Source organism: Andrena cerasifolii, chromosome 13 (genome assembly GCF_050908995.1).
Source record: "Andrena cerasifolii isolate SP2316 chromosome 13, iyAndCera1_principal, whole genome shotgun sequence".
In the NCBI taxonomy this organism is placed as follows: Eukaryota; Metazoa; Arthropoda; class Insecta; order Hymenoptera; family Andrenidae; genus Andrena; species Andrena cerasifolii.
Genome location: NC_135130.1, coordinates 11283740 through 11311535, shown reverse-complemented (window position 1 = coordinate 11311535; position 27796 = coordinate 11283740). Strand labels below are relative to the sequence as shown.

General features: G+C 46.3%; 2 protein-coding genes across 3 annotated transcripts in view; one reads left to right on the top strand and one right to left on the bottom strand.

The window, feature by feature from the left end:
- Window positions 1-24444, bottom strand: part of LOC143375765 (Fanconi anemia group J protein homolog) — a 53594-nt gene extending 29150 nt beyond the window's left edge. For both annotated transcript variants that reach the window (XM_076825197.1, XM_076825198.1), the window contains exons 1-3: window positions 24111-24444; window positions 23399-23978; window positions 23196-23307 (exon numbers count right to left, since the gene is read on the bottom strand). In XM_076825197.1, the coding sequence (XP_076681312.1) occupies window positions 23196-23307; window positions 23399-23978; window positions 24111-24196 (778 nt within the window). In that variant the 5' untranslated portion in view covers window positions 24197-24444. The remainder of the gene's footprint in view (window positions 1-23195; window positions 23308-23398; window positions 23979-24110) is intronic.
- Window positions 1-27796, top strand: part of Sppl (signal peptide peptidase-like protein) — a 327977-nt gene that overhangs the window by 164678 nt on the left and 135503 nt on the right. The gene's annotated exons all lie outside the window — the stretch shown is intronic.

Genomic DNA, 27796 nt, shown 5'->3' with positions numbered 1-27796 from the left:
TTCCTCTCGTTAGTCGCAAAATGTAACAAAATAGTAGGTGCGACTAAGTGATCTAGGGAATTCTAACCTCCAAATGATAGCGTGCAAAGGCAGGATCCTAAATAATTGACGAAATCTGAGGAAATAACTCAATCTTATCAATTTCTTCGCTGGTTAAAAGAAACTTTTATCAATGAGGAAAGAGAGCCAACTGCTCTGTTCCCTCTTTACAATTCCGTTTTTTCAATTTACAATATTCAAGATACACGGTTGGTTAAAAATTAGACGCGGCTCCGCCATACGATTGGATCCAGGTAATAAACCGACCGCCTCCGGGAGTTTTGCGCGGATCGTTTAGTTACATTTCTTTCTTTCACTCTTTTTTTGCTGCGCTCGCCATAACTACTCGAAAATATTGCACGATGGCTGCGGACGGTGGCGGTCCAACGCCATCGCGCGGACCGAATTACGAATTAACTCGCGGCACTGGGCCAGCAAAAGAATCTGCCATGTGGGCGAGCGAGGATTCTCGTTTTTTGTCCCGTTTGACAAGAGGAAGATTCACGCCGGGTGGAAAATTTGTCCTCCGGGCCGCGAGGAAATCGAGGACGATTCGTTGGGAGTCGATCTTCGCGAATTTGTTTAATAAATATTCCAGTAAGCAAACAGCTTTTTGCCCTCAGCCACTGCACGGATTGGATTAAAATGCAGCACGGGAAATGAAGAGGAAATCGTCCATCGTGCGGTTTTCCGGAAGATTCGTCGATTTGTTCGATGAATTGGAGAATTCATTTATGACGAGAAGTCATGAAGCGCTATGCTTTTAGAAATAAAAGTAATTTGTTGAATATATTTCAGAAATAAAATAAGATACTACAAGGAAAAGAACCGAAATGGTTTTTAACAATTATTCGACACAGTACTATAGGGGACCATTTTCTCAAAAATAAAATGTAGGTTTTCTACAAGGTGGCTTTTGATCCAAAAATGCTAACTAACATCTCTGCAAAATTTGAGCCTAATCGGACAATATTTGGAGGTCGCTAGTATTAATCGTTTTTAGAGCCATGGAAAAGATGTTTCTGGCTGTTTTCCAATTAATGACTCACCAGTTGACGTCCTTGTAGATTTGAGGGTACTAGTAGAAGCCATTTTTATACCTGACACAAAAACAACATTTTTACTCTATTATATAATAGCATACACTTAATTGTGTAAAAAAAAATGTTGCAAATCACCGCGACCTGTAAATATGGTCTATATGGGTCAATTTTTTATATATTCCGACCAATTGCATTTTTTTTTCAAATGACGAAACACGTCACTTAGCAAAGTAATCCTCCTAGCTTTTAAAAAAAAAAACTCATGTCGTTTGGGCCAATTCTAAAAAAGTTACGCGATTTTAAAAGTTGTAAACTTTCTTTCGTCCACCACTGTACATACTTTTTTTATTTAAGGAACAAAAATCGTTTAAAAAGAGCCTCGTGGAGAGGAACAAAGAACAAAAAAAAAATTCCCGTGAAGCCGTGGAGCACCCTTACAGTACTTATTGCAATTTTAGCAATTTTCCATGACCAAATCGATGGGAATCGGCCCATCATTCCCCGCCTGATAATTACCATCCAACAGCTTTACAATTGCATTTCACGCGCCGCTGTTATATCCTTAACTGCCACAGTAATCTCCACCGCGCCAAGAATTTCCAGAATCCCGACCCCTTTTTCCAGCAAATTTGATCGCGCACGTATATATGACGTCGTAAATTAAATTATGGCAGCACGGATTAATTATATCGGATTAACTGGCGGGAATCAGTGGAACGGGGCTCGATTAATCGAAACTCTTGCAATAAACTCGGCGCTGACGCGATCACGCGGCCTGTTATGAGAAACACGTCGCGCAAATGCGTTCCAATTTTCTGTGTAGCAAGTTCCTCCACCATCGACCCCTCTGGCGCGATAAGAGAGAAATCTGGCTTGAATTGCAAGTCGCGATAAATCCCTATTCTACTACAAAACCCGAATAGCACGGTGAAAAATATCGAATCGATTGAACATTAACACGGGAACGGATTGAAAAGCCCATCACTGGAGTCCCCCTTCGTTTTGCCAGCGAAATATCCACCTCCGCTTCCCACCCCGCCGCTGACCCCGCGAATCCACGAAAGGAAGCCGTCCACGATTTATTTTACATTCACTCTTTTTTTCTCTCCTTTTCCCGTGTGTTTTATTGTCGCACCGGTGTTCACACAGGCCGAAGTGTGCTGAAAGCGGTTAGACGGTTGAAACCGGAGAAGCCGACGAAACGCTTGCTCACTCGCCGCTGGCGAACAATTCAAATTTCAAAGGGCCAACTGTCGCTTGCCTGACTTTGCCTTGCAAAGGAAATCCGCCTGGGAGCACCGGATACCAGCTATCGCCATTTTTTCGTTTCGCTCGCCGCCGTTTCCCGATCGAGCCACTCGAATCACGCCGATTTTCGACTCGAGACTCTATGGTCAGCCCTACTCATTCTACTTCCTGTGTGAACTTCTCTGTTGGATGGTCACATTGCTGGACCGGAGTTGGAAGCAGCCTGTACAATTTTGGCAGATAGAAATGGCCATGGAAGCGTGGTGGATTTTTTAAATGGAAAAATGGGAGACCGACGAGAATCCTATTTTCTCGCTGGGAAACAAAATTTCCCAGCGTTTTCCTCCTTGCTTTTTGGCGCACGGATTTTTCGGAGGGATTAGCCGTGTCGCCGTCGGCGAAAAGGTGTGCACTGGGAGAGAACGAAAGCAATCGGCCGTAGGCGAGAGATTAAATCCCGGTGCAACCGAGAGTTTTCGGTAATTTCGGCCGCGGGCTTGTTTGCACACCTGAGCCCCAGCCGAGCCGTCGATATAATTCCGTCGGAGCATTATTAATTGCTCTTCCACGCGGCACGCCGCCCTAGAGGGGTTTATTAAACCGTGACGAATTTTTTATGAAAACCGAAGCCTCTCTGAACGCGATTCAGCCGTCTCCATTTTGGGGCACCCAATCCTGTAACCTTCCGGTGAAATACTATTTCTTGGCGCTTGAAGCCTGTCGGCTCCCGTAGCATCTGCCACGATCGGCAATAGACTCGTGGAAACTTGCATCGATGCCCTTGTGTTTCGAGGAATGCCATTGTGAGTGAAACTGATCGGCGCTGAAGATTTCACGAGGGATCTATTCGAGCCAGAGACCTACTACTTTGCTCCTCCTCTGCTATGCAAGAGTAGCGATTCAATGAAATACGATTGCGTGGTTAGATTCCATCGATGATTATGAACGAAACTCAATACTTTCCGAGAAACAGCCCGGAAGCTTGGGGGCATTGTGTTTAGATGCGGTCTGGGCTACTGTATCTTCCTAATTTCGGGATATCCGATCAATAGTGTATAAAGAAGAGAGAAACAAGGCTACCCAGCAGCGCCAAAGCTCGACGGAGGTACAGTAGGTTCCGGGTCTACAACTGAAACTCTGAATTTCGAGTATCATCCTCCGCAAAGTGTTCTTCCTGGCAGTGACGGGCAAGGAGCAGAGCCAAGAAAGGTGTAACTAAGATATCCTAACAGGCTCGTGACTTAACGATGAAATGGGACTACCCCCGGGTTGCGCCAGCGGGCGTCAGTTCCAAGCAAGAAGTGCGCGAGAGCAGGCAAAGAACAAAGGGGGACGCAGGGTCTCTTAAAAGCCTCGTGACTCGGCGAACCAAAACATCCCGTATCGCGTATATCGAACCTCTCCTGCCGGCAAACAAAGTTACACGTCCGGTATTGCAGGCGCGTGCGGCCGCGTCCATCTAGCTTTAAACCGTCCACGGTGCGTGCAATTAATTCCACACATGGAAATTCAATCGAGGGTGGAAAAGGACAGGCGGGTTAACAGGGCTTGGTTGCAGCTACTTCTACACGCACGTGTACACGAGGGGGGTATTGGAAGCTACGGTGGAACACATAAGGGATCTGATAGGCTTCACAGAGTGGCCGGGAGGCTTTGATTGGTCAGCCGGCGCGTGCACACGCGCGCACACGTTTGTACATGGCCGGTCGCATTACTAATTCCCAGCTTCGGGCTTAGCTAGCGGGGGCTGATGCTTGTGCCTCCGGTCCATCTGGCCACACGTTCGATCGTGTCCTTATCGCATTAAGTCCCATTACGCATGCAGCATGAGGCACAAACATCCAGGCACTATACATTCGTTGGACGCGGAGCTTGCGCGGCATGACCGTGTTTATGGAAATGTGGAATGCGGTACCCATTACTGGCAACTCCTACCGGGCACATGTCTAGCCTATCCTAAGACGCAAACTGAGGAAGCGCGCGGGTCAGTTGCCAGTGTCAATCTTGACTATATTCGTATGAAAGTTTCTTGAAAATTAGCTGATGATCCTCGTTGAGAAACTGCCAGGTACAGCTATTCCACTCGGAATCCCAATTATACCGAGGTCCCCAGCGCGAGGGACACCCCGAGCTAGCGAGTGAAGAATCTGGGTCTCCATATTTACCCTGGAAACGCGAAAAGTATCGCCCTGTCGTGGAAACGAGGCCCTGCAAGCACTCGAGCCTCGTTGTTCCTTCGCGAACACGCCCGGTCTTCGTCGTTTGCCTGGGGGTTTGTTTGCCCCGGCCATCCTCGCATAGATACCACAGCCTATTATCGCGATGGCCGCTTGTTTCCTTGGCGGCAGTCTCGGGGAGCGAAAGTAGCCAAGAAAAAAAGGGTCGAGGAAGAGAAAAGAGTCGGTGGGAGCTGGTTGCTTGTTAGCCAGTAACTTGTTAGTCGAGCCACTCCACTAGAAACTAGAGGAACAGGGAGCGGAAGACTCTTCTTCGCCTCTTACTCCGGCTTCCTGGAACCCGCTAGCGCGGAAGTGGCGGGAAGTAGGGGATCTCCCAAGTTCCTCGTGGACTCTTTTCTTTCTGCGAGATTGGAGGAAGAGCCCCGATCGACTGGAGAACCGACAAGTCCAATGCTCTCTAGATAGGGGGCTAGCTTTTGTTTGAATGACCTCTACCCGCTTCTTCCTTTCATTGTTGTCCTCCGATCGCCTCCTTCATCGAGCTTCCTTAAGCTTTTCCTGACCGCGATTGCCCAGGCCGATGCAAGGACGTAAAAGCTCCGCGGATCGTCGTAAAGTTTGTACACTATGGTGGCTTGTTATGGAGATCAGAAGCTGGATCGCGGAGTTTGCGCCTGATTGTCCTCCGTGGGTCGATTATCCTTTGCTTTATCGAATTTTTCATGGGTTATTTGAGGCAGAATTTTGTGATGAAAAATTCGATAGCAGGGCCATTATTTGTAGCTTTATTTCGGGAGAAATGATGGTCACTGTGATTTTAATGAAAGTGAATTAAATATTAGAGAGTAAAGGTTTTTAGTGGAGGATTATAAAATATTATTATTTCTTTCGTGTTAATGTTTGTTATGTATTGGTCGGAGGAGAAACACGCAAGGCGTACTTTTGGCTGCAACTGTACACCACTTATGCTGGCGAATATGGGCACCATGAGTGTAGAAGCCCCCAGAGGGTTGACGATCAGGGTAAATATGGCCACTGCAATGGCGTCCACGCGACATTTTACTCTTTGACGCGCCGCACGCTTTTACCAAAGGGATACCCTCACCTGTCTACTTTGCGAAACTGAGCCAGTGTATTAAATTTTTCGCTTGAGGACCCCATCAGCGGAGAGGACACGATTGAGATAGAACGTAGAGAAATTGTTTTTTAGTTAATTTTTTCGAGCTACCCCCGAGGGCATATTAACTTACTTGAGCCTTAATTTGAAAGAATTATTTCACTCACCTCGTTAACACCAAACATTCCCTGGCGTCACTAATTTCCTTTCCAAACACACTGTTTCAAGAAATAACTACTCGTTATGTTCTCCTACCAGCGTGGTCACTATTAAACCGAATTTGCAAGAGAAAGCCACAGGAGAGCTCCGTCTTCAATTTCCAATACAATTTTGCCGATTCACTCAGACTTGAGCCACCCAACAAGACTACCCAAGACCTTCCAGCAGCCAGATGATCGTCATCTCACAAATTCAAATGAGCCCTCTCCGCCAATCACCAGCCTAAGACCACCGTTGCATCTCTTGCTACCCCTAACCAGAAGCACGAGCAAGAAGAAGCCCTTGATCCCGTTTAAAAAACACAACCGCTTCCATCCCTTTATTACCGGATAAACGGCCGAGGAGAACTCGTCTCAGGGATCGCGTTCTATCCAATTAGAAAAAAGACGAGTCCTCGCATCGGCCAGGGCCTCTCCAGGATCGATCCTTCCGACCAACCCTCCGCGGTCGTAGGGTACACAGGGGGAGAGAGCAAAAGAGAGAAACGCTGGCAACCTGTCTCTGGTAAGGGTGCTCTGATCGAAAGGAGCCTCCGGAGAGAGAGAAGAAAGGAACGAGGAGAGAGAGGCAAGGTCCTGCAGGATCCTCTGCCGCCCACCCCGCTCCACCTCTTCGTGACCCCTCGCGGAAACGAAAACCTCGGACAAAGAACAAAAGGGGGACGAGGCTCTGCTTCCTTCATAAAGGCACAAAAGTACATCTTTCTCGAATGAGAGACGGGGAGGGAGCTTCTCTTCTCGCGCACACAGTGGGAGAAAAAGACAAGTGCCCTGAGCGACGGATATCTATTCGGTAAACAGACAGACAGACAGACAGATGGACAGACAATAATGCTCATCGTCCGATGGACAAAAGCGTCTATTGCGTAAACACTCGAGGAGGACCTGACCTGGGGCCAGTACAATGCCGGGGGCCGGGGGAAGAGGTCCTGGAGCAACTTTTCATTCCGTAGATTAGCAAGATAACCGAGGAATCGTGGCACGGAGCTGTTTCCGCGGCCGGTGATCGATCAGGCCCTCGATAGGATTCAGCGGTAGATCCTCGAGGAAACATAGAAACGGGGATCACATCCGTCGCGAGGTCTGATTACCATCGATTCGGTGATCTCTGGCTAAAAGTGATTTTGGGATAGAGTCCCGTTTCGAGTGGACACGATGGTCTTATTTGTTGAAGAAAGCAAAGCTGGTTTGTGAATCTTGGAAGTTTTACAGCGAAGTACTTATATAATTAATTATACATTATGTGTGTTTTTTGTAAGATAAGGTTAGGAAGCTTATAGGGACTACCAGGATCATTGGAAGCGAAAAGAGTGAAGAATATTCTCGTCAGAATTTGAGGATTCGCATCAGAAACATGAAATGCAGACCAATCTCGAGAAAATAGAGAAACACGACTTACGATAAGTTTCCAGGGAAGCGCTGCTTGTTTTCGCCAATCTAATTTCGATCGATCCGAGGGATTCCGCTAGATGGAGACACTTCAAGACGACTATCGAAACAAGGTTTGCCAGAATCGTGGCTTCAATATTTTTATCATGATTCTATTTATTCTGGCCACTAGAAGATGAACGCACGTGGCAGAGGAATTAAGGGCGATCGAAAGCAGGCCCCTCATATTTAATTAAAGGAATTAGATCCGATACAGCGACGGATTAAGAGTATATACTTAACGGAAAAGAGGGATACCCCGACTTGAATGCCTCATGGGACGCTTCACTCGTTCGGATTTCCCACCAACCAGCTTGCTTCCCTCCCGGGGGAGTGTAAGTCGACAAAATTAATTTCGCGACCCTCCCATGAGGGTAAATTAGAAGCTGCAACACGCAGATCAAGTTTGACCCAGCATTTTCCAAAGCTTTGGATCCTTCTGTGATCCCTGAGCGACGGTTGACGTTTTCTTCTTCTATAGGCAATCTCTTGTATCAGAGTCTTCTTGAACGAAAAGAAAGCTGCAATTGTGGGAAGAAATGTGAAGATTTAATTGTGTAACTAAAACAACGGAGGATTTCCTCCAGGGCTCGAATTAAATTTTCAAATTTTATTTGGATTAATTAATTTGATCATTAGCACTCCTTCCGAGAACACTAGTCTCCATTCGTTATTTCATTCTTATCTGTCGAGTACGCCTCTTGAAGCTCCGTTTCTGGATTCTCTTCGCCATTTAGTTTTCCCAGTTGATCCACCACTTCTAACTTTTCCCCTTCACCTAATAGTTCGTTTACTGACCATTTCTCTACAAATTCCGGCCGCTGATATAGTCCACATATCGTTTTACCTCCCTTCCTTTCTACGTACAGGTAAGTACAGTTGGAACAAAAAACATGACAGAAAAAGTAGACTTTCAAGGTTCGATTTAGTTGAAAAGGAGACTGTAGCAGTCTAGGAAGAGTCCAATATACAACTCCCATGAAAATGATACGAAAAATTGGCAAAAATTGAGAAACAAATGGCAAGATGTCGCAGTAGAATAGGCGGAGTCAAGTCTCATGCGTGACGAGGTGGATCGCGAATAAAGGGTTTGAATCAAAATAGAAAGTGATAAAAACGTTACAGACAGTTCGACTGAAGTAGAAGACAAACACTTCCTGGATCGCGAGTCTCGTTTCGCACAACACCCGTTATACCGTGCGTCAAGAGTGGCGTCTAATGTCTGCGCTCTCATCTAAATTCTCTCGGCCCTCTCTCACTCGACTTATAGGGACACACAGCGGGGGTTGGGGGTGAAAAACGGAAGGGCGCAGAAGGGAAACTCGGAGGATGAAGAACAGACGCGCTTTTCTCCGGAAGATGGAGTAATGAGTACGGTCAGCTAGACGGAAGTCTAAAGGGCGAAGTACCTTCGTACTCCTTCACATGTGTTCAACACAACAAACAGCTTGGCTGCCACTCGAAAAACTCATCAGTGTTCCTAGATGTGCCTTGTCCCTCATAGGAGACCAACTCAGCGAAAGCTTCGACCCAACCGCGGTTAGAAACAAGTGCATGATCAAGAGAGGATGACGCGATGAATATTGGTACCTTAGCGTGGTGAGCTGTATTCCATGACGGGGTCTGGGATATTGATTTTAATGATCGATGTAGGTCAAGATAGTTGAGAATTGATAATACCAGTGGATATTCACTTAATTGCGCCTAAATTTGAAGAGAAAATTCGTATGGTGTCAAAATCGAGGGGGCTACGAATAGGAGGTACTGAGAAAGACACTCAAAACGAAGAATTAAAGGTTCCAGCCCTTAATATCAGACATATCACAACAGTTTCTTAAAAAGGGACGATAGAATCTCAAACTGCGACCAACCCCAAAAAGACCCTCGCACCTCTAGGTGTGAAATTTATCCCTCCACTATCAGCGCCGTTACCACGCTAATTGTAAGAGACTTTTCTCATTTCCACTTGTACTAATGAATTCCATTCTGTAATAATAATAACCCCAAGTTCCAACAACACACCCCCAAACCTAAGTTTGAAGTCCAGAACCAACTTCATCGTCGAGGTCTTCAGAGAATACGCGAGCCTCAAAGTATCGCCCTAAAAAAAGCCTTCCAACGTCCGATACCCGTGCCGCAGAGTGTCCCACCGCCACTCCAATCACCAATCGCTTAATTACCATCGCTCCAGCCTGGGTATGTTCGGTATCATCAGACCAACGCAAATGAACCGCCCAACCGGTGCAATATATTCAAATGTAATCGTTCAATCGTCCTCCAATCGCGAATATTCGTCTCGTTAAGTCGAGGAGTCTGCTGGCTGGCTCGTACGACAAAGGAATAAATTCTTCCCAAGGCGGATCATCGTCGCTGGCGGATCGGAGCCCTCGCTAATAGCGCGAGGGTAGCCTGAATATCCCCGGTTACACTCTTCATCCTACGCTCTCTCGGTCCCTCCGGCTGGAAACGGAACCGAATAAGAGACCAGGAGCGGTGTGGCGTGGCAAGAGAGAGCCGGAGAGGCGCAAGCAGAAAAGAAGGGTAGGCGGCTGAGACCTAGGGGGTGTAGAGGGCAAGCGGACCGGTGCATGTGCAAGGAACGTGTGCACGCGCATCTACACGCGCGCGCATACACATACACACAAACACCTGGACGTGCTCGAGAGAACCCCTTCTTCGCGGGGGGAGAGAGAGTGAACAGGAGGAGAGAGAGAAAGAGTCTCTCTCTCTGAAGGTATAGGTGAACCTTCTATAGAAGGCCAGATGGGCGTGGTGGCTGTGACGGTTTTCGTCCAATGGGAATTCAGGATCCTCCTGGGCTAGAAGGACAATGTACATGGGCATTTCGCGTGTGGATGGAGACCATCCGCGGCTCTGCTCGACAAAGAGCACCAAGTCGAATGCCATCCGCCGCGGGGAGATCCCCAAGTGCCTCTTCCTGAGGTCCAGCATCCGGTTAGCCGTCGCAGAGGACCGTTCCAGGGAGTTCTGTCGATTCTCGGATCGATCTATTCTATTTTGAAACTCGCTCGTCCCCGTGCTCGCTCCCGGACGCATGGCATGGACCAGAATCTCGTGGAAATTTTAGTTGTCGTCGAAATAGCGCTGTGTCCGATAAAGAAATAAGAATGTGGGGTTACGGAGCTAAATAGGTTGCTTGACTAGGCGTGGTCCTTGGTAAATTGATTCTCAGTATGTAGAAAATTATTTTGTGCCTTCTTTGGAATTGCACTTACCGCAAATTACGGAGTTGAAGAATTCACTATGAAGGTATCAGCGCTAATCCCCTTCGGATTTAGTAAATTTAATTCCCCATTAATCATGTACCTACTGTCTGGAGCGGGCGTCAATTAAAATTAACCATAAGTAGTTGACTAAATAAATTGGCAATACTTTGTGGTATATTCAGTTTCGCAAATATTAACCTGATAGCTCTCAACACCTGCGCTCGCAAACATTTCATGCACACCCACGGTGATTAATTGGAGTCAACGATGCCGCATAAAATATTCAAAAAATTCGTAAAAATGTTCCCGTCATTTGGTAAACGTCAACTACCTTCCACTTTTAGCGACTGAACTAATTGGCGCCAAATTAAATGTGAAAAAATAGAAAACATCTCTATTTCTAAACTCCAACTGCTAAATTTCCTATAATTTATATCCCTAGTTTCATCTTCCAATAAAAACTTATTTAGATACTCAGCTATCAAAATCCAATTCTAGCCTTAAACAGTGGCACGAAAATGTACCAAAAATATCCATAAAACGACACCCCTGAATGTTTACTTTAGGAAGCGATAAATTCATCAAGTTAACCACCACGGAGCACCCAATCTACACCTAATTCCGTCCAATTATCGCCGCACGCGTGCAAAATGAAAAGAAAACACGGGATTCCCCTCTCCTCCATCGGGCGGGGAACGAAAATGGAGGAGGGACGAAGAAGAATCACGGCCGAGTCTCGTTAGACTGTCGCGAATGAAACTGGTCGTGTCCCCCGGGTACAGGCCGATCGATATTATCATAACAAATTCCCATCGAGCTCGAATGCCTTTCTCGATGAAGCCTGCAACGTACCACCGGTGGTCTCATTAAACGCAGCGCTCGTATAGCGCGCCGGCTACGTAATGAGAATCAGTTAATTAGTGCCGTAGCACGGGGCGGTTTCACTCGGTACATGAAGTGCATCACGTGTAGGCACGCCTTACACGTGGAACCAGGGAGAACAGATACGTAAGCGATGCGAGAGGAATGAAGAGGTTACGACAAAGAGGAATAGGCAGCAACGTAGCGAGATGGACGACGAAGTGGATAAAAAATTTATCGCAACCTGGAATTATCCTCGTTGACAAGGGGGCCGTCTTAGTCGCTCAAGAAATTTTAAGGTTATGGTCGTTTGCAGTGGGATGCGATTCCCCGGTTGAACGGTGAAATGGATTTGACAGTGCTGTGAGTTGTTTTATCGATTAGTATAATTTCAGGGTTGAAGTGCAGTTGGGTCTGCACCGAAGACAGTTCCCAAATGAAGAGACGGACGTTGACTTGGGCTCGTGGTAACTCCGATGGTAAGCAATCCCAATCGAGGAATTGTCCACTCAGAACCACAACCAGGAAAACAAAAAGTCACCAAAAAGAGCCACGGCAGCCAGAGGGTTAAACAGATCCGAAATCAGTTCAGCATTCCCGTAAAGTTTCCCGATACGCCCCCAGACATTGGGACCAGAAACCGCAGTCACAAAAGAGCGAGGAGGGGTAGTGGGAGACGAAGGAACGGGGATAAATATTCGAACGTAGTTTTCATGGAAGTTCATCGGCACCCTGGAGGGCTCATTGACGCGAAGGCGGCATTGTTTTCCAGGGTTGGAAATATCCTGAAATCCGCTGGAGGAAACCTGTTCCCACTCGTTCCATCTCCTTTCCTGTCCGTTTCCAGTCGCATTTTTAATTTCCATTGTCGTCGTCGTACCTCGTACTGGATGCACCACGAACGCCCACGACGAGCAGCTTCCCTACCCTCCACACTTGTACTCTTCAACCCCTTTGGTTGCATAGGCGACGGAAACGAGTTATACTTTGTGATTCTTGGGGAAATAATTTTTGAATATTGGTGATGATCAGTGCAGAGCCCAGAGAAAGGCATGAGGTTGGAAAAATTTAAATACTCCAGCAGTAAAAAAAAAACGTGAAACGAAGGAACAGACACTTTTATGCATCTAACAGGCGCGTGAGCTCTTCGAGCGAAGTCGCTGTGCAAATTTAATGCCCGTTTTCTCTTTGTGCGGCTCATTTAAAGTTCTCCATACACGACGCGCGGTATAAATTCTGGCCGATTTTAATAAAACCTCGTTTTGCGACAAGTGCGCAGCCTTTCTTCGAAATCTTGAATAGATTCGAGCTTTTTGTGCATACTTCGAGGCATACCTGGCTCAGCAGTTATAACAGTTTTTGATCATTGTAAAATACTGTAATTAATGTCCTGATTCTCCAAATTTAACGTAGAGCCAAGCCACAAACGTGTTCCACCATCAATTTAAAAAAATTTAAAGTCACTATCGTCACCCACCCTAAAAATACCTCGACATCAATAAAACACGATCAAAATCCTCGCACGCTCAGTCACTAGCTTGCCCTACATTCCTGACGTCTGGTACAAGTGGTTCTGTTCTCGACTATCCCGGGGAGCAACTTCGGCGCGGCACCGCGAAGCGGCGCCACGAACACGATGGCCGTTACAGGCTGCATGACGATCGAGGAAACTTATGACCTTGAAAGTTTAATCACGGGGCCCAGGAGGGATCGATCCATGTGTTTCAAGCCGCGGACAGTGTGGGAAAGCGAGGAGGGCCCCGAAAGCGGCTCTCTGGAGAGGTACGGGCGCGCGAGTGCTTGCAGATCGCCGTGATCGTCAGTGACCAATTAAAAGAGAATTAAGGGTCATTAATTAGCATTCGCTTCCGTGCCGCGATGCAGGAGGAGGATTCTTTTGCGCTGTGGGCACATTATCCGCTGAACGCCGGCTGCTCTTCCGTTTCACAGACACTTGGGCGAAACCCAACAGTTTCTTTCCGAGCCGGTAAGAATGTTCTCACCTCGTTTAATGCACGCTGTTTCCCGCTTCGATTGCACTGGTAGTCTAGTACAAAGTCGATGAGGAATAGTGATGGTCGAAGGGGTACGAGGATCATGAATTCTGCTGCGAAGAACAGTATCGTAGATCCTGGTCGTGGGAAACTAAATAGCTTGCGAATGGAAACTTCTGGTTTTGTTTCTTTGCCAGGGTATTGATGAGTCCTTAAGAGTTACGACTTTGAAAATTGCATTTTGGTAGGCGTCTCGGCTAAGCTTGGCATAACCTAAGCTTGAGAATAACTGCCTATGAAAACATGTCGATGTTTACATAAAGCTTCTCCTAAAATTGGGTCCTTCCAGTCGTGCTGCCCCCAAAAGTCAACCCATCCGAAAAAGAATAAACGCATCATGTCCCATTTCGTTCATAAAACCATCCGCATACCCATCGGTTCGTCAAAGTGGCGAAACCGCGCGCCGGTCGCCGCGCAAAGTCCCCGATTACTTATTCAGCCGGTTTCCGCAAGGGAGGACCGCGATTATGGCGGCGGCCGCCGATAAATTTCGCCGTGGAGCGCGGCGGCAGAAAATCACGTGCTCCGTTGGCAGAAAAAGGAAAAAAGGAACGGAAGAAAAGGCCGATGAAGAAAGAGTGGAGGAGAGAGGAGAGCTGGAAAGGAGGATACGCTCGCGTAATGTACACTCGCGCGAATAAAGTGCGATGGGAGGGACGAGGGGGGGTAGGCGAAACCGCGGAGGACGAGGGGAAAAAATACGCGGCCTGCGAGAGCGACGGAGACGAAGTTTCAGCCAGGGCAGAGCCGCGGAGTGAGAAGAAGAGCGGCGAAGGGGGGCCGATTAGCCGGCTGAAAGAAAAGGAGGAGGAGAGGATGGCGAGGCGCGTGGAGGGGGGCGATGAGGGCATAAAGAAGGTAGGCGGCATCCTTTGATCTTACGCGCGCGCACACACGCACGCCGCTTGGAAAAAGGACACGCGCATATCTTCCGCAAAGACCCAATACATATTCATGATCCGGTGTGCACGCACGCGCAAAAAGCCGTGCGCGCGAGCGCACTCAGCCAGCGGCTTTTGTTTAACGTCGTGTGCACGCATATTGTGCGTATGCACGCTATAAATTTGTATAGTCGCGCGAGCGTGCGCGCGCGCGTACGGGAGGCGAACTGCACGCGGCGCAGAATGCGCGGGAGAAGTTTCTGCACTTAAGTAAGGGCTGGAGAGGGTGTCGTCCCTCTCCCCCTTCGTTCCCAGTTCTGTTCCTTTCTGGTGTTCTTCCGCCAGTGAATTCTAGCTAATATTCGAGAATGGGATGGAGCTTCGCAGGTTTTTAGGAGGATCGGAGCTGAAATCGAGCTTTGGTTAGGGGGTTGACCCGACTTTTTAGCGCATTCCGAAACTTTGCAACGATTTCTGTAATCATTTGTGGCGTTCACTCTGTACAAAGATCGAACTTTCAACAAATTCACATCCCTGTCACAAAAGTCGCCCCTAAATAAAAGATAATAGGGCAACTTTTTGCATTACTATGCAGCTCTGTTGATCCCGCATGTTGTAAAAGTTGCAAGAATTCCCGAAAAAGATGTGCTACGATGTCCCATAGTTCACTCTCCCTTTCCTACCGACATTGAATGAACGAAAAAAACATTTTTATGCCGTTGAACACAGTAAAAGCGCGAGAAGGGTTGCAGCGATTGCCGGAATCAAGAGGCGACGGCTCGATAGGGTCGAACTTTTGCTGTGGAACAATCGAAATTTCAATTCCGTTAATCCTGCAGGCGGAACAGGGATTCCTCGTCTGCGGTTGGAAACCCTCCGCGCAGCGAAACGGGTGTATTCGGGCGCTATAGTGACGATGAAAAAGCCGATTGATTGACGCCGGCCGATCGAACGTCGCGAGAGCATCCAAAATTTATTTATTTGAAGAATCGTCCGCAGTAATTCGGCAAACTGAGTTCCCAAATATCGATACTGTGAGTGGCAGGGGATTCCAAACGTCGAATGGGAATGACCAGAGAAACAATTTCACGGTGTGGCATCACTATTTTACTCCGTTCTTTTTATTCCAAGTTAAAAAAGAGTACAACGTTCTCATCTCCAGTTGGAATAACACTTGAAGGTTTATGTAATAAGATGACTGCTGCTCTAAGACTTACAATCTATATACTTTAATTCTAATTCGAGTTAGTTACGCACAGGTTGGAAAACTTTAAACCCAAATCCAATTGCAGATTATAAAAGCTCGATTGCAATTACTTTTCCTACACATCATTAAAAGCACGACGGCTACGTAGGCACGGAAGACGCACCAGTGCGCCACGCGCGACGCACGCAACCGTGTCACGTGACACATATGGCGCACGCGAGCATATCACGTGACAGCGGTCACGCGCCACACGTGAGAATAGGTTAATGGCGAATCTCACACGTTCACTATTGTCCGGGCTACTTTCTCTTAATGCCGTCGATTCTTTAATATCAGCACCGAGTTGTTTGCAGTGCGATAAAGCCTACACAGCATTTGGTCCACTAATGACCGCTTACAAAACGTTTCTCTCGTTCGTAACGAACGACGCGAGAATGCGAATCGAGCGAAATAGAAGCGACGGCAAAAATTGGGAAGTATGGGGCGTCAATCGACGAATCGGCCGTCAGCACGACATGCCTGGGGCGCCTGGCGCCCGTAATTCACCTGCGAAACATTTCCGGTCGAATGAAAAATACTCGGCCACGGCAACGTGTAGGGGCCCTACACGATCGATTCCACGTGAATTACATCGGGGAATGCGCGGTCGAATTCGTCGAACCGACCGAATTCACTGCGGCCTGCGGATTATTCAAGGCCAAGAGTCAATTTATCTCCCCGCGCGGTTCATACGCGTCATTTTTCATTAACTCGAACGCGCGCTATGTTGAAGACATTGGGAAATCGGTGTGATGAATCCCTACAGCGCAGAGGATGCTGGTTTTATGCAAACGAGATATGCGGTCAGTGGTTTACCTGACCTGTGACTTTTTGATGTTATTTTGAAATACTAATCGCGACAGTCACACTGAGGATAACGATGCCTATGCCGGTGGACAAGGGGAGGTCACGATGTGGATGAGCGTTTTGAAGCTGGAATAGAGCTTAAAGATGAACAAAGAAGTATATCTTCGACAAGAAGTGAACGAATTTCTGGAACGGCGGGTCCTAGCGAGATCCTAGATGAGGAGCTGGGGACCAGGCTATCTGGAATCGTTAGCCCTGCCTTGGAAATCCTGGAATGGGCGATTCCAGGACATCCCGGCAGGGCCTGTGGATCGTCCAGGGCATGTGAAATTATGTAAGATCGCGCGGGTCGTCTGGAATTCGCAAGGGGCGGCGCTTTTTGAATCGCGAATCCCTTCTCGGAAGGAGAGAGAGATCCTGGCGTGTCCTGCCGCGGCCGAGGCAACCGAGCGTGCAAGCGCGGCTGGTCGATCGAGTTCCTTGCCCGGCAGGTCCAATGATATATCAAATCGATGGTCGAGGCAGTAAAAAGAAGGGCCAAAACGCGATTCCTCATCGTTTGCAGCTTCCACAAGGGATAGGGGCAGCTGATCTAATACTGGTAGTGGTGATTTCAAAGTATTTGCAAGAGCTTGGGGATTCCGGTATCGCTAACGATTTCAGAGAGCTAACTGTGGGCACTCGTCCGTAAAAAAGGCCACTCTATTGCACACGTCCCGCAATTGTATAGGCACAGGGGAAGTGTAAAAGCAAAAGTTCGTGGAGGAGTAGTTGAAAGCGAGACTGAAAAAGCAGAAAACGAAGTGTGGAAATCGGCAGCGAATAGTTGATCGAAGGACGAGCAACGAGAGGGAAGAGGACCGCGGAAACAGCGAGACGGCGAGAGGGCCGTAGAAAGGGGGAGGGGCATGGAGGGGCCCGAGAACGCTGGGGACCACCCGAGAGAGGAGTTCAGGACTGGTTGGGAACCGGCGGCGCACGCCATACCTTTGGGGGGTCCCTTATCTTCCGCGTCTACTTGGGACCATCCGGGACTGGCAAGACCTGTCCGCGAACCTTTTGCTCCCGCTCGAGGATTCTGCATCCTATTATCGATCAATAGGTACATACACTCTTACATAACGCTCGAACGTTGCTACGTGAGACTACCTTCTGCAACGACAGGGATCGAGGGCGTTGGAAATCGAGAAGATCCCTTTACACCCTTGAGAGCTTTCCTTCTTCCGACGGGACACGCATATATTTGTAGGGACGAATGTTTTGGTCTAATTGGGGTCTACTTTTTTATTGATGAGGCGTCGGATCGGTGCATACCTTGTAGTAAACCGAATGACAATTAGCTAAGAGTAATTGGCTTCGTTAACCGCTGCCAACTAGTCAGTCTACTACCAGGGCTACTGTTTAGTGAGAACTCGATGCATCGAGATATCTGAAGCAAAATTCAAATCATCGTTCACGATGCCCCAGAACAGAAGACACGACTGAACGAAAGATGCTGCGGAACGGTGAGAGCGAGAGAGAGGCAACAGATAGAGCGGGGAAAAAAAGAATCGCGCAAGCACGAAAAGGAAAAGAAGACACACAAAGCGGAGGGAAAAAGCGAAAGGGAGCAAAAAGAGGGCAAGAGGCAGAAAAGAGAGATCGAACGATAGAGAGACAAGAAGAGAGAAGGAAAGGGGAGGAGGATGTGTAGAAGAGCAGGGGGAGTCGAGGGAGAAAGAGAGAGATTCTCATTGTGAAGAAAGCCGTATGCGTACGTAGAAGACGTGAGATCCGTTGGACCCGCATGCGGACCTTATTGTGTCCCAAAAGGGCGTATACGGTAGGTACCTTAATGTCGGCACGGATGAAAGCGTGGGCCCTCCTTTGTCTTTCCTTCGTGAAGCTGCCACAGCAAGTAGCGTGCTCTGCGGGTAGCCCTGCACCATTCCTCAACTACCGTTCCACGTTTCTCTCTCCCTCTCCCTCCGTTCGCCCAGTCTCTCTTGTCCTTTCGCGAATCGCACGAGGTAACGTTAGATCGAAACCGATTTCTCGTTTGGGAGTTGCCGAGTTCTATGTGGGCTTAAGTTGAGAACGAAATGTGATCAAGATAGCACCAGTTTAAAAAATTCGGGCAATCAATTTTTTCCCTTTGCGCTGCATACACTTCAAAGAAAAATTCTCTCAAACGTTCAGACAGGCTCTATCAAGAAACGCAATCTCACAGACATGTTATGTAACATCAAACCCAACCGGAGGAAACATTTTAACTGACGGTGAAATACTCTGTTTCAGAGGGAACGGACTTCATTTTTAGCTTCATTTCAACATCAAAGTTTCCACTGCGCTCTCATAACCAAATCTAACAACTTTCATGCTCGAGCTGTCTGAATTTTAATTAACACAAATGTAATAAAAAGAATGGGATAAAAATGACTGGTACGATTAGTTTTAACAAAGGTAAGGTTTTAAAGACCCTTCCGCTCAAAATCAGATACGTAACCTATAAAAATCACCTGGTAAGAGATAAGAAATCCAAATCCGATCCCAAAGAACTTAACGAATTAGATAAAAAAAATGACTCAGTTCCTCGAGGATACCTGAGGTGTTATTACCATCACCAAGTGGTACTGAGTGGGAAATTGATTTTGTTACAACTATAATCTCTTCTCGAACAATACGAGAAGCGATTAGACTGTTTCTGGGGGGCCATGCTCGGCGATGGTACCACGGTTGGTACCTCTGTCGCGCAAAACCCGGGACCAGGTCGCGTTATTAATGTCGAAACGTCACAGAAGGGCCTGCATATTCAGCGTGGAATCGTTGCATGCTGAGGCGCAAAGACGATTCACGGCGACGACGACGACGACGATGCCCGGTACACAATATATAATTCCTCGTTCGCCGATAATTATTGCGACTCGCCAAGTTTCCAGGCGCACACAATGGGTCCCCCCCTTCCGCTTAAACCGCCGGTTATTCCCAACTCGTCGACGTCGTCTTTCGCTGTCGGAGTAATAAAGTGACATTAGCCGGCATGCGATCCAGCGATAAACTTTCGAAATTTATATTCCCCCACGGACGACTCTCGATTTCCTTAACTCCGCGCCGCTAGCTCGCAACGCGTCACGATCCTCCTCCTCCCATAGAACAATTCCGTTCTGCGGATTCCTTCGTAATTGCGCGAGACACGTCCCCGGCTTTTTAGCGATCGCTGATTAATGCTCTTTGCTGGGGACTTTAGACACTCGTAAGTCGTTTCTAGTTGGAAAGCCGCGGAGCTTGGGCTTCCAGTTCGACAGTAGGGCTACTTTCTGAACTTGGTCGCAAAATTTAGGGTGCTCTTTGTGGGGATTTTGGTCGATTTATGGGCAGGGTTTTGACAGTAAGTCACTTTGTGTGGTTTCTACGACGGTAAATGTGGTCGGATGGGATATAAAGACATTGCTAGAAGCCTGCCAATCTCCAATCTAAACCTACGGCAATTACTACCCTAGTAGCATTTCTGGTTGGCCCACAGTATCCCCAAGTTGGGAATTAGTTGGCCATCAAAATGGCAACAATAAGTGCTACTAGGGTAGAGTACCTAAATCAGAAAAGTAAATTGTTTTCAGCCACGCGGTTTCTCTGTCAAGAATAGTTGCTAAACTCTAATTACAGACAAAATTGTTCCCAAACCGACAGACCTTTCAATCGAGCTGAAGTTTGATTGCGTTTCCAAGGTGCTTCAGAATAATGCACCTTTCTGCGGGTAGGAAAACAGGTTTTGAGGCTAGCCAAAGTAACAAGACAAACATAATTACAAAAGAATCACCTCGATCCATCAAAACTTGAATCACGCTTCAAGGTTCTCTGCCGAGTCAAGACTTAAGTCATCTTCGAATAGTTTATAGGGATGAATGGCACGCGAGCAAGCCAATTCACGAGAAAAATTCAGTCAACGAGAGAGGACTAATCGATTAGACCCGGCGACACGTAAAATTTTCTGTACCTCCTCGAGGATATAATTTATTCGACCTACCAACAAGTTTAGTCTCGGTGGCTAGCAGTACCACTCGATTATTTCGAACGGAGCGTGACAGTGCCAAGTTTAAAGCATAAAAATGAATTATAGCTGAGGAAAAAGGAAGGGGTGGCTGTCATGACTAACGTTAATCGAGGCGCCTGGTATATACACACATACTATTTCTCGTTCGTCTAATTACGAGTGCGTATCAGTGCCATCTAGTGTCGCGCGACATAAGTAGCGAAATAGAAGTAGGTCGCCACTTGTTAAATCTGTACACATCAACTTACTAAATGTCCCATTTTCCCTATCACGTTCAACTAAGACTTAAAAACCGAATTGTCAGATTTATAAAATTAATATTAACAAAGGAATCCGTCCGGAGAGAAAGAAAACAACTAGGAAGGAAAACTGTGGCCAGCAATGGCACGCTACTGTCATGGAAGCTACCAATTAATCCCAGGATTTCCTTCCACGGGACAATGTTCGAGTCCTCGGAGCGGAAAAGGGTTTCGCGTGCTCGATAATTCCAGATCAGCGAGGATGATGTCACTGGGGAGAAGGAAGAGGAGGAAACTAGGGAGGGTACCGTGATTCCGGAAGTGGAACGACGCGGTGGTTGGTTTGTTCCAGCTGGTTCCTACAACTTCGCGTTCGCCAAGCCACGTATAGTAGCTGGTGGGTGAGGGAAAAGAAATATGTCGTTGTAAACGCTTCGAATTCAACATGAACAACAACGAACGTGATTAACTTGAGCAGGAGGCTTAAAGTTATTTTCTCAGGATAAAAGTAGACAAAGAAGACACCAACATCCGTACTATAGCCATTTTTTTGCAAAACACCTAAGTGCAGCGGTGAGAACGCTGCCAAAGTTCAGCCAAGGATACTTGCCAGTTGCAGTCAGAGGAATTGTCATTCCCCGATTGCGCAACCACTGCGACAAAGGAGGCAAAAGTATTATGCAAACGCGAAATAATAACGCAAACCCGCTATCAAGGCTGCCCAATCCCCGTGAAATTACGTTTCTCATCGGGCGTTCGCCAAAAAGGCGTACGGTCGCCTACCACCCAGGGCGGTGTTCGCGAACTGGTACCGCCGAGGACGGGCAATATGTACCGTCGAATCTAATTGTTTAGGAATTGCGCGAATCGCAACCAATTAGCGGCATGCACACGACCATGGGACATAGAAACGGTGGTGCGGCCAAGGGGAAAGCGAGACGGTTGAATAATTTAAATTAATATGGCGGTCGAGAATGGCTGAGTTGGAGGACAACGGAGAACTTTCTTAATGTCTTTCCCTCAGCATTCTTGTCCGCGGCTAAAAGTCCCTGATTATACGCTTGATACCTTCTACATAGGGATCCGAGCGCACGCTACACGTTTACCGCATGAAAGATTCCCTATTTTGTGGAATTAAGCTTATTGCTATCGAGTTAACGTTCTGGTAGCAAGTTACAACGAAAATGACAGTGTGGCAGAGACTTGATACGTGTACTGCACTACAGTGTAAATTGAATAAATAAATAATGTTAAAGAATGCTGAGATTTTACTCACCCCTGCCATATACTCATGTCCCGTTGGCCATCCCGATGCTACGACTAAACCGGGCTACGAAAATCCGTAGGTGCCCAAGAGTTTAAGAAGCTATCAGACTATGCAAACTCTTGCACCACTATTGTTCTAACTTTTTCAAGCGTATTCCGTGCCGATATTAAAAAATACATTCTCCCCGGTATTTACGGGGACGACGGCCATTGGGGGCGAAATAAGTTCCGTGAAACTTTCGAATGGCGTGCAACTTTCCGAGTGGGAGCGGAGGCAGCGGCCCAATTTAGACGCAAGAATTACTCGACACGACCGTTTTGCATCTTCCAGCGAGCGGTGGACGTTGTCGTTGTCGTCGTCCTGACACGCGTTAAGAAGTTGTCCGGATGAGTTTTTAAACTTCTGACGAGCGAACATCGGGAAGACTGAATGAAAGTTTGACAAAGCCGACGGGCTGAGGCTCCCCGAGTACCCAGAAACACGTTCTAATGTCGAAAATGTCTAGAACACTCGAGAACCTCACATACGAAGGATGCTAAGATTGGGTAAGCGATTCACGATTAACAACCGAACACGCGGGAAGTTCGAAGATAACTGACGAAAGGGCCCCGTGGCCACGCGGTTAGGTAAACAGACCGAAGGTGCTTGTTTTTGTAAATTCCCCCTCCCTGCCCCCGATACGTTAATGTTGTTGATATGCTAGGCTCGCCCAAACGCAGGTATACCACGGAGGGTGATCCCTCTAACCTCGGCGATATCCCCTTCCCCCTCTTTTCTTGAATTTGTAAGAAGGTGTACGTACTTTCTTATACAGAGATGATTCTTAGAAAGTAACTAATATGATTCCCTTCAAAATTTGAGGGTGGAATGATTATTCTTCACGTGGAGGCGTGAGGGAAATCTCAAGTGCAAATTAGTCTCTAGGAGACACGTTACATTTTGTACTATAGAAGCTAAACCAGGGCATTCTTTTAAAAACTGACATTTATTTGACCCTGGCGACTTCAAAGTAACTTAAGGGCACCTAAAATAACTTAAAAACATATGTGTCTATGACTATCATAACCTCAATAACGCACTTCACGAGGTAGATACGATTAATACGATCGATATTTCACCAATCAGGTTAATTATAATTTGGGACTACAACTATAACTATTAAGTATATTCAACTTAATAGTTATAGTTGTAGTCCCAAATTATAATTAACCTGAATTGATAATTCCTTTTTAATTGAGTTTTGCAATTGGCTAATTTCGCACATTTAGTAATCTAATTTTAGTTTACATGGTGCAATAAACAGTACTCACCGCAATAGTGATCATGCCATGCTAGTACACCACAAAGAAGGGCCAGTGTTTTTCCACTCCCCGTTGGGCTCTCCAGGAGACAATTCTCTTTTTTTACACAACCTTGTATAAGCTGAAAATGATATTATATTGTGTTAATAAAAAATGATGTATAATTACTTTACGACTAATGGAGATCCAAAAGTTCATACAAAATTCCTTACCTTATTCATTACAGCGACCTGACACGAGTAAGGTTTAATAGGAAACTTCACTCTGATCCCTGATATAAGTTGCTCATGTTGTATCCCTACTTCAGGTAGCGCGTCTTCTGTAGATTCATATTCACTTGGTATACAAGCTTCTGGAGATATTTTGGCCTTCTTCTTTTGCTCGCGATGAAATAATCCTGACTCCCAATGTGAATCGTTAGAAGAGTCGGAATCATCCGACACCTCAGCAACGTGCTTTTTATCATTTATATTAGGGGAATGCCAGGTAAACAGCGATGGGTTGGGCTTTGCACTTGACGCCAAGGGAGACGCAGGGTCTCCCATATCTTCATCGGATTCTAGGCTATCTGTGGATTTTTGAAACTGATGCATAAATCCTTCTTGTGATACGTTAAGGCTTGCTAATGAGACTGTTGATTCTGCATCGCTGCTTATTAATTCATGTGCTTGTGAAGTGTCAGTTTCATCATCTGAGATTTCTATAGTGTCATTTGGATTCATCTGCGGAACATTTTCACAAGGGGGTTGTTCATTTGGATTTTTATGTTTCCTCAGGCTTAATCTGCTCATCCTGTGAAGACAACGTTGAACAATATATTAAAATCTTCCATCAAGGAGGAGGTTACATGCGAGGAACACTTTTTGACAATATAAGTACACATAACCTAAAACAGAAATGATTGCCACATATATGATCACACACCTGGATTTCTCGAACCAGTCTCCAATCTTTACTACTCTATAAATGATAAGTCCAATTGCTACAGTAACTGCACAAATCAAGAACATCAATTAGCGATAATTAAAACGTCAGATTGAATGAATGTACTGCACGCGACATGTGTTTCCCGCCTTTTTTCACACTTCGATACAGAATTAAATAATGCTCTCTGGGCTAGAATCCAGCTAAGTATATCTAATTGAGCATGTGGAAACATATTTTTATCCACTTTTCTACCTATAAGACTGTTGAACTAAGCAAGTAGGTGTCATATACGAGAAACAATTCTCACTCCGATTTATTGAATGTCAACTGTCGAAGGACCACGTGACTATGGTGTTCCGTGCGTATGGTTGAGGATTTCTCGTGCTAACGCGTATCTTACAATTTATTAAAGTTATAACATAAAAATAAATACTCAGAAGATTGTATATATTATCCTGCTTCATAATTATGCAAATTCTGGACGAAATCGTTCGAATATTAAAAACTAATTTAAAAAAAAAATTGATCTGTAATAGGTATATCCTCCTGGTGGAATCGTGCTATAAATCTTATTTCAATGCTATTCTTCAAGTAGTATGCCATCGTGTTGCGTGAAAATGGTGAAGATTCTCTCGAGATGTAAGAAAAGATTCTGTGATCGAATTTTTTATGATTTATCCCATTTTCTCGAGTCCATCTTGTCCCGTGCAAGTGACTATGTATAAAAAACGATATTCCGAACAGATCCCATGGCGGAAACATTCGTTTCAAAACGAACAGGATTGGACAGGTGGAAAGGACGAGTCCCTCGATCTTAACTCCAAAGTTGTTCGATGACCTTCGCAGAGGAGACACGTCTCCTCTCGGAGAATATAATTTCTGGCCGTGATTTATGCTTCCCGGTCGGTCCAACGTATCAAACTTCTGATTTACGTGGATGTTGTGCCGGAGTTTCGAAAGCGGGCCCCATCAAAGGTGGGTCACGGAATTTAAAAGCTATCCGGGCACGCGTGCGACTAGAATAAGGAATTTCACTGGTACCGCTGGAGCATCTCGCACTGGCATGAATCCTTATCAAATTATCCGAAATTCCCACGCGCTCAAAACGCTTTCTCGTGTGTGCCAGCGCGTTTCCATATCGCCCAGCAGCGTAGGCTGTCCGAGGAGCAGCTCGTCACGTATATGCAATGAAATTACTCAGCCTGGTGAGCAGTTTCAGCTCACGTACCCTCGCTGAACAATCCTGCCGAGGAGTCCTTTGAGTTTTCACACGGTTATGATGTATATCTTAATGATAACACGCTCCGCGGTAGGAATAATCCCTTCAACAACTCTGTACCCCCTTCGCTTGAACGCCGATTAATGTTTATAATTTTTTAGGTCTTACTTTGGGCCGCTGCTTGCCAGGGAACACCGTTGTTGAAGAGCTGAGAGAAAAAGGGAAGAAATTTTGCGAATCCAAGGAAGAGCTTGATGATGGGAAGAGTAGGTACACCTGAGGCTACAGTTGTTTTGGGGTATTGGTAGTTCCAACTTGGTAGTAACGACGGTACTAATGGAGTTGATTCAATTATTTGTTATCGCACCACATAATTCTCAAGTAAACGTAATATCTTGAATATATAGATTGCGTGACAAGTACTCCAAGGATTGCTCTGATGTAACTGAATCAAATAAATGTATCCTCGATCATGGGTGTTTCACAGTTTTACGATCACAGGATGTGATTTACTTCCTCCTTCCCACTGTCTAGCTGTTTTACACTCGACGAGAGATCACGTTGCCCGTAAGTCCAGGCACAGGGCTGTAAGTTATGCACACCCCAGTATGATACTCATAAAATATGTCGAAGGGTCCGACGGAGTCATTACTGGCAAAGTGTGGCAAATTGCGTGTAACACCCTCCCTGGAAAGACACAAAGCACCGGATAGGCTTTACGCGTCGCTAACTGTGCGACATTTTCGGTGAGATTCAACTCTTTCCCCGTGCTGGACTTTTCCTCTCCTCCCCTCTCAGTGAAAAGAGAACTACAGGCCAATATTTACCGCAAACGGCAAACTGTAATAGTAATCAAAATGAATCAATTAAGCGGAGCCTGCATGTACCTTATATTTCCACACGAATCCCGAGTTTGTTGCGCTGTTTTTAAACAATCTGTCCCTCCCCAAACAGCCGCGAGAAACGGATAAATAACACAGCGGTCGCAATAACAACAACGATTGGCACTTCAATAAATGAACACGGGTAGAATGCGCGGCGTCCAATTAATCAGATGAAGCCGCGCGGGTGTGCAGGGGTGGTTGTCACGAGATCCCATCGAATGATTTGGGTCAACCGCGCTCTCCCTTGACCGTGTCAGCGCGAAATACTTTCGACAAAAGCCTGGATGAAAATATTCCCGAGGCTGGGCAAAGGGGAACGGCGTGGAAAAATGGGGATGGTGAAATTACAGGGCACGGTCGGTGAGGTGGGGGGGTTGAGGGAAAAGAATATAAAAGATCTCCCTGGTATCCCGTGGTCACCCTGTGCGAATCCGGGGAATCAAGCTTTCTCGTGGTCACGGGAGAGCCGAGCAACGGCGAAAGAGAAATATGAAATATAAATAAAACATTCTTACCGGCGGCAAGTGCAATAAAAATGCGGGGAGATCAAGAGGGATGCCGGAGGAATACGTAATGGGGTCTCTTCGTCTCTTCTCCGCCACCCTTCACCACGACTGCTCTCTATCTCCTATCTCTTTCGCCGGGTCGCCTATGCCCTTTTCTTTCCTCCTGCCTCGTCTTCTTTTTATCTCTCATTTCCCCCTCGCCCCGTCTGTTGATCCCTGGACGGAAGTCGAGACAGCCAGCGACTGTTTGGACCGCAAATAATGGGCCTGACATTTTTGGCGGTGACGATTGCTTTTATTAATTGCGCTCCGCGACGGTAATTGGCCCCGCGTTTCTTTTTTTACGCTCGGGTACCTACTTGTTCATCCCTCGCGTGTTCGACGCGAGCGATATCACGTCCCGCCGGGACACTCCACGCGAAATCGGACACTTTTTGGAGTAACATTTCGGATGTGACTGAAACTTGAATATGTTGTAGTCTTTAGGGATATATAAACAGATCTCGAAGGATTTTTGACAATTTTGAAAAATTACGATTTTACAGCTGTTTGAAGGTAAGTGCTAACTTTTCTTCAATAAATTATAACTATGGAAGTAGTAAATGGATGGAGATGAGGTTTACGGCGATTTGTAAAAAAGACATTGAAGTTTTAAGAAAAAATTATTTCAGTTTCAGAAACAATTTCTTTTAACCATTTTTGTGCAATTATTTTAAACAAATGCAGTCTTTTAACAACGGGCACGATTTTAAAAATCTGAACAAACAGAATATAGTTCTATCCTTCCCCTTTATGGTCTAATTGTCAAAAATATGAGCATTTTAAAATTGGCGTTGTAAAAATCGTCGAAAGTTAACGCTGCGGGTACCGCACGGTCCGACCAGTCGAGCCGGTGCTGGGCGACGCAGCGTTAACTTTTGACGATTTTTACAACGCCAATTTTAAAATGCCTATATTTTTGACAATTAGACCGTGAAGGGGAAGGATAGAACTATATTCTGTTTTTTCAGATTTTTAAAATCGCGTTGTTAAAAAACTGCATTTGTTTAAGATAATTGCACAAAAATGGTTAAA